A 16,557-nucleotide genomic window follows, 5' to 3' on the forward strand; every position below is an offset into this window, starting at 1 on the left:
ATGTTAATTTCACTCTTACATAAATGGCATTGAATACAAATATCATCACTGTCTTTCCAGATTTGTTGGAAGCATTGAGAATAGCATAACCGCCACTCATTATGTCAAGTAAATGAGCCATATTAATACATTTCTTATGCACGAAGCCCTTTTTATCAAATAAATAACTTGTTATATGGTATTACTTCCACTTAAAGTAAAATAATTCACAATTTGTTGAAGTGACATCTCCATGTTCCACATTGCTACTGTTATTTGTACTTCTATTTTATTGTATACAACAAATATTTTGGTGTTTTCCAGTTATTGTACTTTAAATATAATGTGTGATTTTCCTTATACAATCATATAAATGTTAACCTATTTTTTTATCTTAAATTCATGTCTCTGATATTTGTCAAGTTTGACCCAGGATTTAGTCTCCTATACTCTTTAGCCCACAGATCAGGTCATAAATAGCTGGTTAAGTCTGTAAAGCTCATTGGCTTGAGTTTGGAGGAGGGATCAAGCGTCTATAAAAGATGAAGTGACGCAAGTTTCACATGACGCTTCCTGAAGCTCAACCGAGGTAGTCAGAGACATCACAAACGTGTGTCCTTTATTACAAAAATAAAATAAATAAACAACACAAAAGATCATATTTTTAAGGATTTCAGCAGATAATGCAATGATCAAAATAAGAGCACAGTAAGATTTTTTTTTTTTTTTACTTTGTTTTAGAAAGTTGGGTAAAATATGCATTGGACAATTATTAATGTACTAACTTGTTTTAAAACCACTTATATGTATGTTTTTACAGCATCGGCTCAGTTTAAGGTGTGTGGACACTTTGGGGGAAAAGGCATTTTGAAGGAGGATTTCACGATTATATGCTGAAGATGACTTGTGCAAAGTAAGTTTATTGTCTGATTAAGGCAAAATAGTAAATCCTGGGATCCCAGTCCTTGAAAACCTAGAAATATTGAAAAAACAAAAACATAATCAGATTTTTCCAGGACTGAACAAAATAATGGAATGTAATAAAATTGGTCACTAAAAAGTCATGGGAATTTCTGTAGTCAATTTTTTTCTAGTAAAACTCACCCTCAACTTGAAATTACTGTTTGTAAGTGCAAACCAACAGATTTTTGAAATAAGGGACAAAACATGTTTAAGATGTTAATTATTTTATTTAATACATTATTATAAATTGATATATTTGTATCTAAACAACGGTCTCAGCTAATGAACCATGTAAGGGAACAGGTTATGATATTGTTTTTTTTTCTAAAAATGTACATTTATTTACTCCATAAACTTAATTTGTCAACTTCGTCAGACGCATTAAAAAAGCATGCTATTTTAGCTATTATTTGATTCATCCAAAAACAGTGTAAAGTCTTCAAGTAATATTAGTGTTCGGTAAAGGAGCTAAGTGATAAAAATACATTCCCTACATTTAGTTTTTCGCACTATTATATTAACAATCCAGTTCATAATTCCTTAATTCTCTACCCTCCTTTTTAATATTAAGCATATATAACCAATGATCTTAGGTAAATAAGAAATAATATCATGTAGTAGTTAAAAAGTCGAAATATTTAGACTTTTTTCTCGAAATATTTAGACTTTATTCTCTAAATGCTACAAAAAAATTTTTTTTTACGTTGCGGTTTACGACTTACTTAACATGTTGTAGTACAGTGGAGTAGTTTTGCTTTTTCCTCAGTTGTAGCTTCCTTAATAAACACAACAAAAATGCCAAGATTTATTCTACAACTGTTTACAGAAATGATCACACTGGGAAGTCAAAGTTCACATGTTAAATCTGTGACCGCAGAGACTTCAGCAATGTTTGTTTAAAACACGTTGCCCGGCCAAAAACAAAGTCTCTGTTTGGATTTCAATAGGCAAATTCTTACGACTCAATGATTGGATCATTATGGCAGTGATTATTATCATGTTTCTGGCATATTATATGTTTAGCAACAGCTAATTGATGGAGTGTGTAGCTTTTCATTTCTTAAACAACCATGTATGAGGACTCATCATGTTCATATTCCAGGATGACGATGTCAAGATTCATCCGGCTCAGATTGTGAAAGAATGGTTGTGAGGAGCATGAACAATCATTTTCTCCTCTGAGTCCATAACTTAAATTGATTGAAAGTGTTTGGGATGTGCTGGAGGCGACTTTACAGAGCGCTGGACTCTTGCACTGTCAATACAAGATCTTGACCAAAAAAATGTCATTTATTTCCATCAGGAGGTGCATATGTTTTTGGCCGGGCAGTGTATAAAACTTTCAGGACTATGTGTCCAACTGTGAGATCCACAAAGAGCAGGAATAGGATAAATTATATAAAAATAAATTAATAAAATAAATTAAAAAATTTAAATAAATTATATAAAATATGATCCAAAATTAAATTTTTGCATTGTTTGATATCTTGCAGATCTTAATTTGTTGCATCCTTTGTTTTACATTGTGACCTCATTCTGAGGACAGGGTAAATTACATGTATTTTCCAGAGCATGTATTTAAGATAATACTAAATAAATTTGTTAAAAAATATAATCGATGATTGCCCTGACTATACAGATTTCCTTTAGATGCAAATTTAGTAATTATTTTTGTTGTTATTCAATTTTAACACAAATAAGGATTTTGACATGTTTTCTCCCTTATCTCATGGAAATGTATTGATAAAAACAGTATTTGACATTAACACCCGCCAACCCACCAAATGCGGGTATATTTCGGCGGTGGAGTTTTACGCAGTCACTTTTACTGCCAATACATCTCAAATATAGATTTTTTTGATACATATCGATACTGAAATATCTGAAACACTTCCAATACTCATTTTCAACAGAACAGACACACGATACCAGCTACACTTCCTCTCTCTCTCATCTCTCCGACAGCGAGTGACACACAAACCCGCCTCTCCTCACTCACTCCTTTCATTTGCTCCTGATCAGGGGTTAAAGTGGGATTTATTATGTGGGGGTGCTCTCCCTAGGGGGGTCCGGGGGCATGCCCCCCCGTGAATTTTTTTTTGAAAAATAAACCATTAAATAGCACTTTCTGGAGAGTTTTGTGCAAAGAAATGGAGAAATTGAGTATTACATGATATGTGAAAAACTGCAAGGTTAAGAGCATTTACTTTGCAACAGGTATTAGGACATTTAGCATTTACATTACTGCTAATCAGTCATCACTTGATTACACGTTGTAATACCTTGTTATGATATAGTGACCCATACAATGTGCCAAACATAATGTGCCACATGGAGAGACAGTGCAGCATATGACAGTAGCAACAGCTGAGAAGATTTGGGTCTGTGGTGACCAGGTCCACCTCATACAAACTTCCTTCTCCCATTCTCTCTCTTTACTACGACAACGCACACACACACACACACACACACATTAGCAATTCTCTTGGCGGTTTGCTGATAATCCGGTATCTGAAGTAAAATGCTCAAAACATCTCCTGAGAAAAATCACATGGTCAACCTAGTCCTGGTTATTTAATTTTGATTTAGTCTTATTTTTCTTACCTTGTCATTCAAGGCCAGGGCACTTTTTTGACATTTCTGGAACATCCACATCCCGCGCAACCACGGTCTCCCAGGAACATTCATTATTGCTGCGTACATTTATCCGTGTCAGATGCGCATGCGCGAGCGGTGCGCGATCATGGTCGACTGACAACGAGATTAAGCAGCTGAACAAAAATACGGCCGTGTTCCGATTTTTCTCATCTCAGCTCCGCCGAGACAAAATAGACATGCCATTTCAAAAATCTTTCATTTATTGTCAGAAATATGTTTTCAAAAGCATCACTTTCATCAAATTGTATGTGACATAATTTCCAGTAGGCAACTGACTGCAAACGAGCAGGCTTATGTGCCGGGGCTGAGCCCCGGAGAGCCCCGGCCCAATTTAACCACTGCTCCTGATGAATATTGTTGCTGTTACAGAGCTTGTATTTCAGCATTGGATTGCACGTATTCAGCATAATTTTACTCATTCCTGCAGATTTTGTGCACAAACACCCAAAGTGCAACATATAAAGTCGTCTCTCAGAACTAAACTGAGTTCTTTTTTGCGGCTTATTGCTCTTAAACAGTCATATATATATATATATACACAATAATGTCAAAATGCAGATATTGGCGAGTATTCATGTGAACATGCTCAGTTATGTTTTAAGTGAAAGTAAACAGTCGAGAAAGAAAACGCATGTGTAACAGTATATTGGATGCGTGCATCAGGTCTTCAAGTGACAGCAGCTTAATAAACCTGCAAACAAATTGAGATAATATTAAAAATATCTAGGCCTATATGGCAATTTTCCCCCATGGTATCGATGTCAAAATTTTTGGCCAGTGAAAATGCTGAGTGGCTAGTAACTTTGGAAAACCACTAGCCCTGATTCTAAACTAAAGCGAATAATAATTGGTCGCACTTTATTTTAAGGTATCATTGTTACAGTGTAATAATTATATATTTAAAGGGACATTGTGTAGGAATTTCTCCCATCTAGCGGTGAAATTGTATTTTGCATTCAAACGAATTGTCCTCTCCAGCGCCTCGCTTTTTCAAATGCGTGTTGCATCTACGGTAGCTGTTATGTACCAAAAAGCTATGACAGGATGTCTTCTAATAGCACTCCGTCGAGTTTTCCTTCGGGTGAACAGGTTTGTTATTTCAAACAAACTGCAACTTGACACAATGAACACACGAATGTTACAGTATGAATTACTGACTGACTTGCCGGTGCCGTGAAGCGCCTCTCACTGCTCTGATCCTCTGTTTCTGCTGCTTTCGGTCACGTGACGCCGGCTCTGAACGAAAACACGTTGTGGAAACGCGTTGGCCTAGTACTTTTTGACCCTCTCTGCTATTATAGTTTTCCAATATGGCGGAACGACATGGAAACCTCCGTGGACCTACCCGTCACATGTATATAAAGATAATAAATTCTTCGTTTACGAGGATAAGTCAGATAATTGGCAGAGGTATTTGTACACCATTGAGGACTAGGGTTGGGTATCGAGAACCGGTTCCATTTTAGAACCGGTTCCAAAATGCCAAAAACCGGGGATTTGATAAGACACGCGCATTTCGATTCCGCTTATCGATTCCTTACTTTGGTGATGCTCGCTCGCGCATGCGCGCGCGGTGAATGGCAGTGAGCATTTGTTTACTGTTGTATTGATCTGCCAGGACCTGCCTGCCGCACATGCGCTGTACGTTATATTTACGATGGCAGAGCGCGGCAAACGTTCAAAAGTTTGGTTAAGCTTTTCAAAAAAAGATGAAAATACAGCGAATTGTATAACATGCAAGAAAGACATTTCATGCAAGGGAGGAAGCACCTCCAATATGATGAAACATTTGCTTCAACACGGGGTCAATTTGAAGGAATGCACCGCATTTGATTCGGTGCGATCTCTCAGCAGCAGTACCACAGGTTTCCACACACCAGATAAAGCTACTAGCAGCAGCAATACCAGTCTCTCACACTCAGGTACAAAACACAGATGAGCAGACATTCGTCTTCGAACTAGAGCCGCATAATTCTGGATTTGTTTAAAATTGTTGTGTTGTTTTGTTTAAAGTGGAGATCATCATGAATAAATAATCAGACAATTAATATGAGTCGAGTCTATTAAATGTATTTTTTTTTTTGAATGAATACTTGTTTGATACTCCATAAATACTTTTTAGTTAATGGATGATTCACCATTTCTGAACGAATCTTTTGAATGAACGATTCAATGAAAAAAAATACATTTAACACTCACTTGCTGCCACCTATTGGTCTAATAATGTAATCAACACAATCTTTATTTGAAGAGACTCCATTCACTTTAGCCATGAAGGGGAAGATGAGCAAGGAGAGAGTGGATGAATGTCACAGGGCAGTGACAAGATTTGTGGTGAAGGGGTTACATCCTTTTGCTACAGTTGAGTCACCTTCATTTAGGTATGCAAAAAGTTTTCACAGCAATAACAATGGATTTGATCCTTCTTTGATATTCACCTGTGTCTTAAAGCAAATCAGAAACAGAGCTAACAGAACATTATATACTACAGTAAACTATGATTAAAATGAAATATTTTTGTAATTGTTTTTCATGCTAATTCCTTAAAGTGTTATATATATTGTAAATTAAGACGCATTGTCACAGTTTTACTGGTAATAGCCTAAATGTGACAAGAATAAAAGGTAGAATTGTTACAAGTATTTGCTCTCCTTTTTCTCTCCAATAAATTTTGGAATCGAAACCAAGAATCGTTAAGAACCGGATTCGATAAGCAGAATCGGAATCGGAATCGGAATCGTTAAAATTGAAACGATACCCAACCCTATTGAGGACATATTTATGAATAAAAATATTGATTTTAGATAATAAAATACCTAAAAAACTACACATAGTTCCTTTAAGTACTGAGTAATATTAAGCAATCATTTTATCCCATTTTTTCCTGCTCCAGTGTGATGTCGCGGTTTGGCCCGCCTGTCTCCATGAGGTCTGTGGACGTGGGCTTCAGATGCAGAGGCTCTCCACACATCAATCTTCTCACGGTGGCGTCTCCCAAACCCCTGCGACCCTGCATCTCCCATCAGCCGGTGTTTGAGTTCACACACACTCCTGCAACAGGCCTGATCAAGAGCCGTCGCCGGGAGAAACGCGTCGCGTTCGCGGACGCCAAAGGACTTTCGCTCATTACAGTGCGTCTGTTCTCAGAGAAAGAGGACAAAATCCCACGCGAGCCACTGAAAACACCACGACTTAAGAAGTTGATCTGCTCTACGGTGCCTGAGAATAAGACTTCAGGGTTGAGTCTGGGGTTCGATCAGCCCTGCAGAGATTTCCAGGCGTTCAGAACGAGGCTTCAGGATCGCATGGTGCTGTTGGAGAGCTGTCACGTCTCCAAACGCTGCATTCTGGGTACAGTGCGCGTCAAGAACGTCTGCTTCCAGAAAGCCGTACACATCCGGATTACTTTCGACGCGTGGCGCAGTTACCTGGACGTCCCGTGTGCGTACCTGGATCAGTGTTACGGTGAACCTGGAACTGACGTGTTTGATTTTAACATCAGCGTTCCTGAACGGATTGACCAGCGCGAACACATCGAGTTCTGCGTTTCGTACTTACCGGCTGCGCTCGGTGCCACTGAATGGGACAATAACGATGGCAAAAACTATTGTATTTATGTGTGTGGCGCTGAATCTGCTGTTGTCTAATGACAGCTTCACTGTGTCCCAGGGCCGGCGCTAGCCATTTGGGTGCCCTAAGCACAAATTCTTGGTGGTAGAATTCCACCGATTAATCTTTTCCCAGCCCTAATAATTTGACAACTCTGTGAATATGAAAATATACAAACACTGAGTTTGTGGGGGGGGGTTCTTATTTAAGTTTCACCAACAGATGTCGCCCTTGGGCCTTGGCCTATGAACCTCTTGACAATGACCGCATTAACCGCTTAGAACATCAACGAAAAAACGTATCTAAGCGGTCTTCCTTTTCTTCTCAAACAAACTAACTGCATCTTAAACAGCCCAAGTTTCAAAATTGCCCGGGGGAGAAACCCCCGGACCCCCGTTAAAATAAAACATTCAACATGCAGGGCTAAAAAAAGCCTTCCCCGGATCATTTGCACTACTAGCGACGCCCCCCTGGACATGCATACACGACGCAAGGGCGCCCGCGCTACAAAACTAACATTTTTATTTAAAACATTGTCTTACCTGCAAGCGACGCGCGAGTATCATCCCGCTGTCTCTTCTTTTTCCTTTTTTTCGCCCCCGACTCTTGGTGCCTTTTCGAGGCCATGTCTGAGGTCGGTGTCTGCCAAATTTGACATTGATTGAGGCATAATCGAACAGACCACTGGGAGATGGGGAAGGGGGGGCACCAGAGGGAGACTGGGACAGGAGATTCACCTTTTTCTCGACTAATTTGGTCTAGGCCTATATTACTTTTCTATTGCTTTTGTATATTAACATGCTTTAGACATATTTTATTTGTTATTTATACAAGTAGCCTATTGTGATGATTTTTCACGACCCAGATTTTTTGCCCCCCCCCCCTCAAACACTTGTTGCCCTACGCGCAGTGCGTGATGTGCGTGTGCGGAGCGCCGGCCCTAAAGACTGACAGAATGAACAACTTTGCACATCTTTGATCCGTTTAGCACAGAACTGACCCAAATGCTGTGCCATTATCACTGTTTCCAGATTATTATTATTTTGTAAAATTTCATGTTTGTGATATTTAGTGAAATGTTTATTGAAGCTTTGCATACTGTGGATAATTTATTTTTATGATAAATGTTTAATTATATCAAATACATTTATTTTTTAAGATTGAGCACTAACAAGTTTATAAAACCCTTTCGTACTATGGATAACTTAAAGTTTTTATTGTACGTATTTTATTATATATAAAATAAAGTGTTTAAGTAATATTCACCTGGATTGCTATGGTTTATCCGTACTGTTATATTTATCTCAGACAATATTTCTACAGTCAAGGACTTTTTCTGAGATAATCTATTTTTATTCTGTTAAATTAAGGGGTATCTAATTAAGTTACATATGTTTTAGCTAAACATAATTTAATGTAGGACATGGCCTGGTATTCCTCAAGGAGGTGCAATCAAATCCCAGGATGTTTTTGGTTTGGTCACTAAGTATAATCCATTTTAATCTATTAATTACCAGGATTCGTGCCCTGACATTGGCCTTCGGACTGACGTATGAGAAACCCTTGATCAGAAAAAGATGTTTACTTGTTGTTTTTGATCTCACACTGCCATGTTAAATGCCTTGCGTAAAGAAATGATCGCTGCTGAGGATGCGTTGTAATTGATTTCCTTCATGTGAGAGTTTTAAAGGTCCTGATAAATCCTGCGCTTATCAGCAGACAGACAGACAGACAGACAGACAGACAGACAGACAGAGAGATCAGTGTTTGTTCAGACCATGGTTCAGACTGATTATAAATGGCCTGTTCATAATCAGTCCTGATCAGATTACATGCAGACACTCTCAGTTATCAAATATTACCATAGAGGTTACCATTGGAATCCACATCATTGATTTGATAGCACACATTTTGGAAAATAAACTGACATTAATTGAATATATATAAAGCTTAAAATATATCATAAACATTTTCAGGCTGTTTTTCATCCTTTTTTATGTTATTTTTTTTACAGTATTTGATAGCTTTATTCAATTTATTCTCCACCACTGCTTTGACACGTGACTCAGAATATAATAATGAGAATGGAAAAATTCCATCATAATCTATTATAAGCCTACCTGTCATTCTAATTTTCACATTTTTAAAATAATAGGCCTAAGCCATTTAATAGGCTATTACTTAGGAACTTAGGACAACAAGCTATTATGCGTTTTTATTGATGAAAAGAAAGTTGAACAGAGACTGTGCGTCACTTTTTAGGTTTCATCATGAATGTTTGTCTAATAAATCGCAATGAGCTTTGTGCTTTGTTACTTGTGATAAGAAACAAAGTCTCAGCTTTCAAATTATGTCTATTTTACCACAAAATTCTAGCAATAAATATCGTTTTTGGCGCCTTTTGATGTGGGGCTTAGAGTTCAAGCGAAGCAGAGCCCAAGTGAATGCGATCAATTCCTAATCATTTACTACGTTACAGAACGAAATAATAAACATGAATAAACATCAAAATATATGTTGAAATATACAGTCCAACTTACCGCAATCCATATCATGAATCTCATGTAATCACTCAATCAGTGTTTCAAACCGCTTGTTAACAACTAGATAACTCAGAAAAGCCATTCGTTGACCATTAACTTGGTTATCAGCAAGAGCGCACTCGCCACCAAGTGGACTGGAGTGAGAATTACAGTTAAAAAATTAAAGCTGCAAGCAGCGATGAAAAGGGCCCTCACACCCGTGCCGCCGCCACCCGGCGGTTTTAGGAAAACAGAGCACGGTGGGCAGTATGTAATGATAATAAAAATAGGAGGACTATGTCAAAGTATTTGTATTTGCCACACTTCCTGCTACCAGCAGGTGGCGCTATTGCTATAACCAAATATGAGCATGGTCATGTGTTCAGGACAGGACTCTTATCAAACATGTGAAGTTTGGGGCAGATCGGACATTGTATGCCTGAGTTATGCCGCAACCTGTAACCCGTGAACCCCCATCCCAGTAAATCCCCTGGTTTACTGGGATGGGGTTCGATTCCCTACAGTGCCCTTGTTTTTTGTAGCATCTACCTAAAAAGTAATATATTTTTCATTAGATTTATGAAATCTATAAATTGTATTCAAGTCTTTGATACTTCATGACCTAATTTAATATGTTGCTGGGTTTAAATCACAGTGTTGAACACGTCACTTCCTACTTCCCGTTTCGAGGTGGCGCTATTACTATAACTGAATATTGTCATGTAAATGTATTCAGGGCGGGATTTTAATCAAACACCGCCACCCGGCTCCTTTAGGAAAACAGAGCACGGTGGGCAATATGTAAATATAGGGGGAATATGTTAAAGTAATTTGCCCCACCCAATGCAGAAACCCACAGCACACGTAAATTTTAACCACTTCTGAAGCGTGTGCAAAGTTTCATGAGTTTTCGAGCATGTTTAAGCCGGAGGACTATGTCTGTTACATGTGTGTCCTGGGTTTCCCCCTGCTTGGTGTTTTGGTTTAGTCCTATTCAGTTTTCCCGCTCCTCGTTTGTCCTCAGTTTAGTCACCTGTGTCTAGTTAATTTGCCCCAGCTGTGTCTTGTTCCCCTATCTGTTCTCTGTGTATGTAAACCCAGTGTTCTCCCTCACTCCTGGTCGGTTATTGCGTTTATATGGTTGTAAGTGTTGCAGTTCCTGAGTTTTTGTATATTAAATTCCTGTTAGCAGTTATTCCTCGTCTCCTAGTGCTTCCTGCCTACACACACATCGATCCGGAATCTTCTACATTCCTCCTAAGAGCTCCGTGTCCCCCAATAACTTTTCGAGGCCGGCAAGTTCAATCCCTGAAGAAGCCTATGGAGGAGTATGGAGGAGTGATCCAGCTCTCAGATTTTATCAAAAATATCTTAATTCGTGTTCCGAAGATGAACGAAGGTCTTACGAGGTTGGAACAACTTGACGGTGAGTAAATAGTGACAGAATTTTCATTTTTGGGTGAACTAACCTTTTAATGTCGAACCATTTTCTTCTCACTTCTGGGAATGTGCGATTAACAGATGAAACTCCATTGACTGCATCTGGAATATGCTGCCAAGCTTCCTTTTTTTTAGGACCCGATACGCCACTATGTACGCTTGAAAAGAAAATGTGGCGTTTTGAATGAACTTCTGATAATAAAACTTTTTTTTCATTCGCATTCATGTCATAATATGATGCCCATATATAGTAGTCAGTCGGATTTAATGGGCGGGATTTATGGTAGTTGAGAATGAACAAGCACGCGCATCCCATTTACGACTGATTGGAATTCATTAACACACACACACATTTCACGATCACATCTGACGTTTACGAAGTATTTGTGAATCAGGAGAAGAGTTTTCGGGAAGGTCTCTTTACGCGCAAATAACTCGCATATTTACTCGTATATTTACGAATGTTTCATGAATGAAACCCAATGTGTGTATCATTCTCCGTGCTTATCTTACCTGTGAGTACTTTGTGGAAGGTCGTGTCGTTGTGAACATTTTATTAGTAGTATAGTTTGTTTTCGTACAGTCATAGTCTAGTCTCAGTCTAAGTTTCCCGGTCCTGTCCGTATTTTGCCCCCTCGTGGGTTTTTTTTTCTTGTTTGTTACCAATAAACCTTATGTTCATCGCACTCTGTCTGCATTTGGGTTCACCTTCTGTATCCTCATAACAGAATGAACCGACCACAAGAGAACCCAGCAGACAGTGTGCCTGACGATCATCCTGACGATCTTGTACATTGGTGGCAGGAGGCGATTTCCGATTCCAGGAATGGAAAGCTTGCGTTTCCTTCCCAGGGTGAGCGAACCTTGAGACAGTACGCCCGGGTCGCGGAGGAGAGGAGGTTCTTCTTGCTTCTTGCTATAAATCGCTACCTCATCGCGGGCCTAAACGTTCTGCCTTCTCTGGCTGAACGGGAGAGTCTGGTTCGCCGCCCGTTCCCTGATATGGTGGCCTGCTTGTCAAGGAAGGATTCGCAGGCTCCCACCATGTCGTCTTCACCCGGCATGCTGCCCGTGATCCCGGAGGGTCGCGTATTAGCGGTGGTCACGCTAGAGAACCAGACTCACCTCGTTTCGACTCCAGAGACGTCTTCCACACCCGCTGACCTCCGTGGTAAACGAGGGAGACGGGTTTCTTGGGATTCCCCCTCGGAGTCATCGTCATCTGACCTCACCCAACCAGAAGCTGCGACTGTAAGCGCTGTTCCTGAATCTGCAGCCGCGACCGCTGTTCCTGAGGCTGCAACAGTAAGCGCTGTTCCAGAGTCTGCAGCCACGACCGCTGTTTGATGAGGCTGCAACTATAAGCGTTGTTCCAGAGTCTGCGGCTGAGAGAGCTGTTCCGGAGGCTGCAACGCTAAGCGCTGTTCCTGAGTCTGCAGCTGTGACTGCTGTTCCTGAGGCGGCATCTGTGAACGCTTGTCCTGAATCTGCTGCTGGAAACGCGATTCCTGAGCCCACGGTTGAGAGGACGAGATCTGATGCAGTGATGCCTGCCATGAGAGCCACGGCCAATCGAGCGGCTGATGCAGTTTTGCAGTCTGTTTCGTCACAACATGAAATGCCTGTCATCATAGCTGCCAGGACCCTGTCTGATTATTTGTCGTATCTAGTCAAAATCCTCGAAGTCCCTGTCCGTCCTGTCTTGCCCTCAGTCCCCCAGGCCTGCCACCGAGAGCGCTGCACCCGAGCCTGCCGCCGAGAGCGCTGCACCCGAGCCTGCCGCCGAGAGCGCTGCATCCGACCCTGCCGCCGAGAGCGCTGCATCCGACCCTGCCGCCGAGAGCGCTGCATCCGACCCTGCCGCCGAGAGCGCTGCACCCGACCCTGCCGCCGAGAGTGCTGCACCCGAGCCTGCTGCCGAGAGCGCTGCATTCGACCCTGCCGCCGAGAGCGCTGCACCCGACCCTGCCGCCGAGAGCGCTTTCAGTTTCAGAGCCTATGGCGGTCACCGAATCGGAGTTCTGGAGCATTGATTCTGGTTCTACCTCTGGGAGCTCTGTTCTTGTTCCCGCCCCCCTACCGCCTGATAATCCCCTTGTCTCCGTTCCACTACCTGCTGCGGCAGTCCCCGCTGTCTCCGGTCATATGTTTGTTTCCCCTGTCTCCTCTGTCATGTCTCATCCCCGGACTGTTTCCCCGTTCGTCCCTGTCGCCACTAGTCCCCGTACTGTTTCCCCTGTGTCGCCACTAGTCCCCGGACTGTTCCCCCTGTCACCACGAAACCCCAGACTGTTTTGCCCAAGTCTCGTCCTCGTGTGTCTCCCTCCAAGCCTGCCCGGATTCTTCGTTCCCCGCCCTCATCCCGTGGACCTAAGACCCCCAGCACACCCATCCAACCTGGCCCACCCCCCATGAACTCTGTTAATTCTCCACCTCCCCTGCCATGTTTGAGTTTTTTATTGTTCCATCCCAACCCTGTTATTATTTTTTCTTGTATGCCTTTATTAGTGTTTTCCATGTTTTGTTGGTTTTTATCCATGTCACGGTCTGTCTTGTCTTGTGTTTAGTTTCCCTTTGAGGAGCGTCTGGTAGCCACTCCTTAAGGTAGGGGTTCTGTCATGATTCTGCCATCATGTCTTTTGATTTCTCTGGTCTTGTGGCAGAATCATGACAGACCCATGTTTTGTGTACAAGCACATGGCCTTTTACTTGGGCCATGTGCTTGAGTTGTCTTGTTACGTAACCCGCCCCCTTGTTATCCTCGTCTTGTCATTATTGTCTAGTCAGTTTCACCTGTCCTTGTCATTAGTGTTCCCTATTTAATCCCCTTGTGTTTGCTGTCCTGTGTCGGTTCATTGTGTCAAACAATGTGTGTATCATTCTCCGTGCTTCTGTGAGTACTTTGTGGAAGGTCGTGTCGTTGTGAACATTTTATGAGTAGTATAGTTTGTTTTCGTACAGTCATCGTCTAGTCTTGTCAGTCTAAGTTTCCCGGTCCTGTCCGTATTTTGCCCCCTCGTGGGTTGTTTTCTTGTTTGTTACCAATAAACCTTGTGTTCATCGCACTCTGTCTTTACAATAAGGTTAATTTTTTAATTACTCATGTACAGGGGTGTAGTACCAAATTTTGGGCCCTGGGTACAAACCATCTAGCTGGGCCCCCTGCCACGGACTTTTGACTTGAGTTTGGGGGGTGGACGGACTTTTGACTTGAGCCCCCCAGTCCGCTTCGGGCCCTGGGTACTGTGTACCCTTTTTCCCCGCTACCATGCTCATGTATATGGCTATATATTACGCATGTACTCATGGCTATATCTTAGTTAATACTACAACTGTTAATTGTTTATTCATGTTATGTCACAGTCAGTGCATTAACTAATGATAACAAAACAACTTTTGATTGTAATGTTTTAGTAAATCCTGAAATTAACTGAGATTAATAAATGCTGTAGAAGTGCAGTTCATTAGCTAGAAGTGCAGTTCATTACCATATGTTAACTAATGAAACCTTATTGTAAAGTGTTACGGATTCATGATAGTTAACACTGTCTTTCATACATATAATAGCCTACATACATTAAATTTACAACATCAACAAAACTAAAAATTAATTGATTCTCACTGTTTTGTTTGGTAAAGGAAATAATATTTAGTAATATTATCATAATTTCTCTGTTTTCATTTGTTGTGTAATGTATTCTAATAATTGTATCAACATATTTTCTTAGAATGCCAAGGAAAGAAAGAATAAAAACAAAAAAAATCAAGAAGCAATAATTTTTTTTATTTAGTGCCCTTTTTGTTCCCTCCGTCCTGCCCCTGAGGAGGTGCACGCAACTGCTCAGTTTAATCTGTCCAAATCACTGCTAAAAAAATCCCGTCAATGATTGAAAATGTTCTGTTAGCGTGACCTCAGTACCACATTTTAATAAGCCTTTTTCAATATTTTATGTGCCATAATGACAACTGTCTTTGTTGAGAGCTGAACTGAAATACATTTATTCTCACAGACAGAAAACCTGCAAAAATAACATGCAGAAGGTCTCAAATGTTTTATTTCTTTTGTTAAAGCATTCTGTACAATGAATTCAACATTTATATATGTATATTTCAACAGACACAAAGACTCATGAGATTCATATTGATTACAGGGATTCAAAACCAGGGATTAGACTCAGATACCTCAAATAATTTAATATAAAAATAAAGAGAAGCACTTACATAATTCATTAAATATGATTTACACATGATTAGTCTTAAAAGGTTAGTTCACCCAAGAATTGACTCTCCCTCGAACCATCGTATGTTGTATATGAATTTCTTCTTTCAGCTAAACACAATAAGAGTTATATTAATATCCTGGCTCTTCCAAGCTTTATAATGGGAGTGAATGGTGCCTGAGATTTTGAAGCCCAAACAAGCGCATCCAGCCATCATAACAATAATCAATACGGCTCCAGGGGGTTAATAAAAGTCTTCTGAAGTAAAACTGTCGTTTTTGTGAGAAAAATCTATATTTATAACTTTATAAACTATAATCACTGACTTCTGGTAACGACAGTACGTATCTGGCCGAAGAGTGACCTCTGACCCGACGTTTCAGAAGGCCTTTACTAACAACCTTGGGTCGTATGGATTACTTTTATGATGGATGGATGCACTTTTTGGGGTTTCAAAATCTCAGGGCCAATTCACTGTTATTATAAATTTGCTTACGTCTGTCAAACTCTATTCACTCCTATAATAAAGCTGAGAAGAGCCAGGATATTTTTTTAATAAAACTCAGATTGTGTTTGGCTGAAAGAAAGTCATATACATCTAGGATGGCTTGAGGGTGTGGAAATCATGGGATCATTTACATTTTTTTTGGGTGAACTATCCCTTTAAGGATGTGGATTTATAGCTGAGACTGACTCATACAAGTTAGCATATGGATTCAGAAGACTTTCAATGAAAGACATGATGATGAGTGAATGAAGAAACATTTTTGGGTGAACTGTCCCTTTAAGCTCTGACTCGTTGACTCACAGGCCTTACGGCTCAGTTTCATAACAAGTGGCGAGTCAATCAGACCACGACCTCATTCAGTTCTCATCATTTTCTCTTTTTGTGAAAACCTTTGGCATGTTCCAAAAACAAATCCCACAGTGTGAATGTTTGTTCGGATTCTGATGAGAACGTCCATTTTCAAATCACAGCAAGTGTTGGTCCATTTTATTCCGGTTGCACTTTATATGACAGCATGTTCACACACTGTAAAAAAATATTTTCATTATTTGTTATCACAACTTTTTATCTTTTGTCATATCAATTTAGATAATTAATGCAGTTCAGATTACATAATATTTTGAGTTTCTATTGATTAAACCAATCTCCTTAAACTAAA

General features: G+C 40.2%; 2 protein-coding genes across 4 annotated transcripts in view; one reads left to right on the top strand and one right to left on the bottom strand.

The window, feature by feature from the left end:
• The first annotated feature begins 542 nt into the window (after positions 1-542).
• On the top strand, positions 543-8,254 carry ppp1r3c2b (protein phosphatase 1 regulatory subunit 3C2, duplicate b). The gene is made up of 4 exons (XM_077223717.1): positions 543-687; positions 800-892; positions 6,494-7,260; positions 8,142-8,254. The coding sequence occupies exons 2-3, from the start codon at positions 870-872 to the stop codon at positions 7,245-7,247; spliced, it is 777 nt and encodes a 258-aa protein (XP_077079832.1). The 5' UTR covers positions 543-687; positions 800-869; the 3' UTR covers positions 7,248-7,260; positions 8,142-8,254.
• A 6,954-nt stretch (positions 8,255-15,208) lies between these two features.
• phyhip (phytanoyl-CoA 2-hydroxylase interacting protein) overlaps positions 15,209-16,557 on the bottom strand; it is a 277,032-nt gene continuing 275,683 nt past the window's right edge. For 2 of the 3 annotated variants that reach the window (XM_077223714.1, XM_077223716.1), the window contains one exon: positions 15,209-16,424. The gene's annotated coding sequence lies outside the window, so the exon portion shown is untranslated. The remainder of the gene's footprint in view (positions 16,425-16,557) is intronic. The other variant, XR_013201130.1, reaches the window with a different exon arrangement.

This window comes from Siphateles boraxobius, unplaced genomic scaffold, assembly GCF_051911475.1.
Source record: "Siphateles boraxobius isolate OS27281-9 unplaced genomic scaffold, OSU_SipBor_1 9, whole genome shotgun sequence".
Lineage (NCBI taxonomy): Eukaryota > Metazoa > Chordata > Actinopteri > Cypriniformes > Leuciscidae > Siphateles > Siphateles boraxobius.

Bases quoted from the DNA above. Each gene is read 5' to 3' on its own strand.
- ppp1r3c2b (XM_077223717.1), top strand. From the start codon at position 870: ATGCTGAAGATGACTTGTGCAAA. The intron at 893-6,493 runs GTAAGTTTATTG...TTCCTGCTCCAG, and splicing joins CTGAAGATGACTTGTGCAAA to TGTGATGTCGCGGTTTGGCC.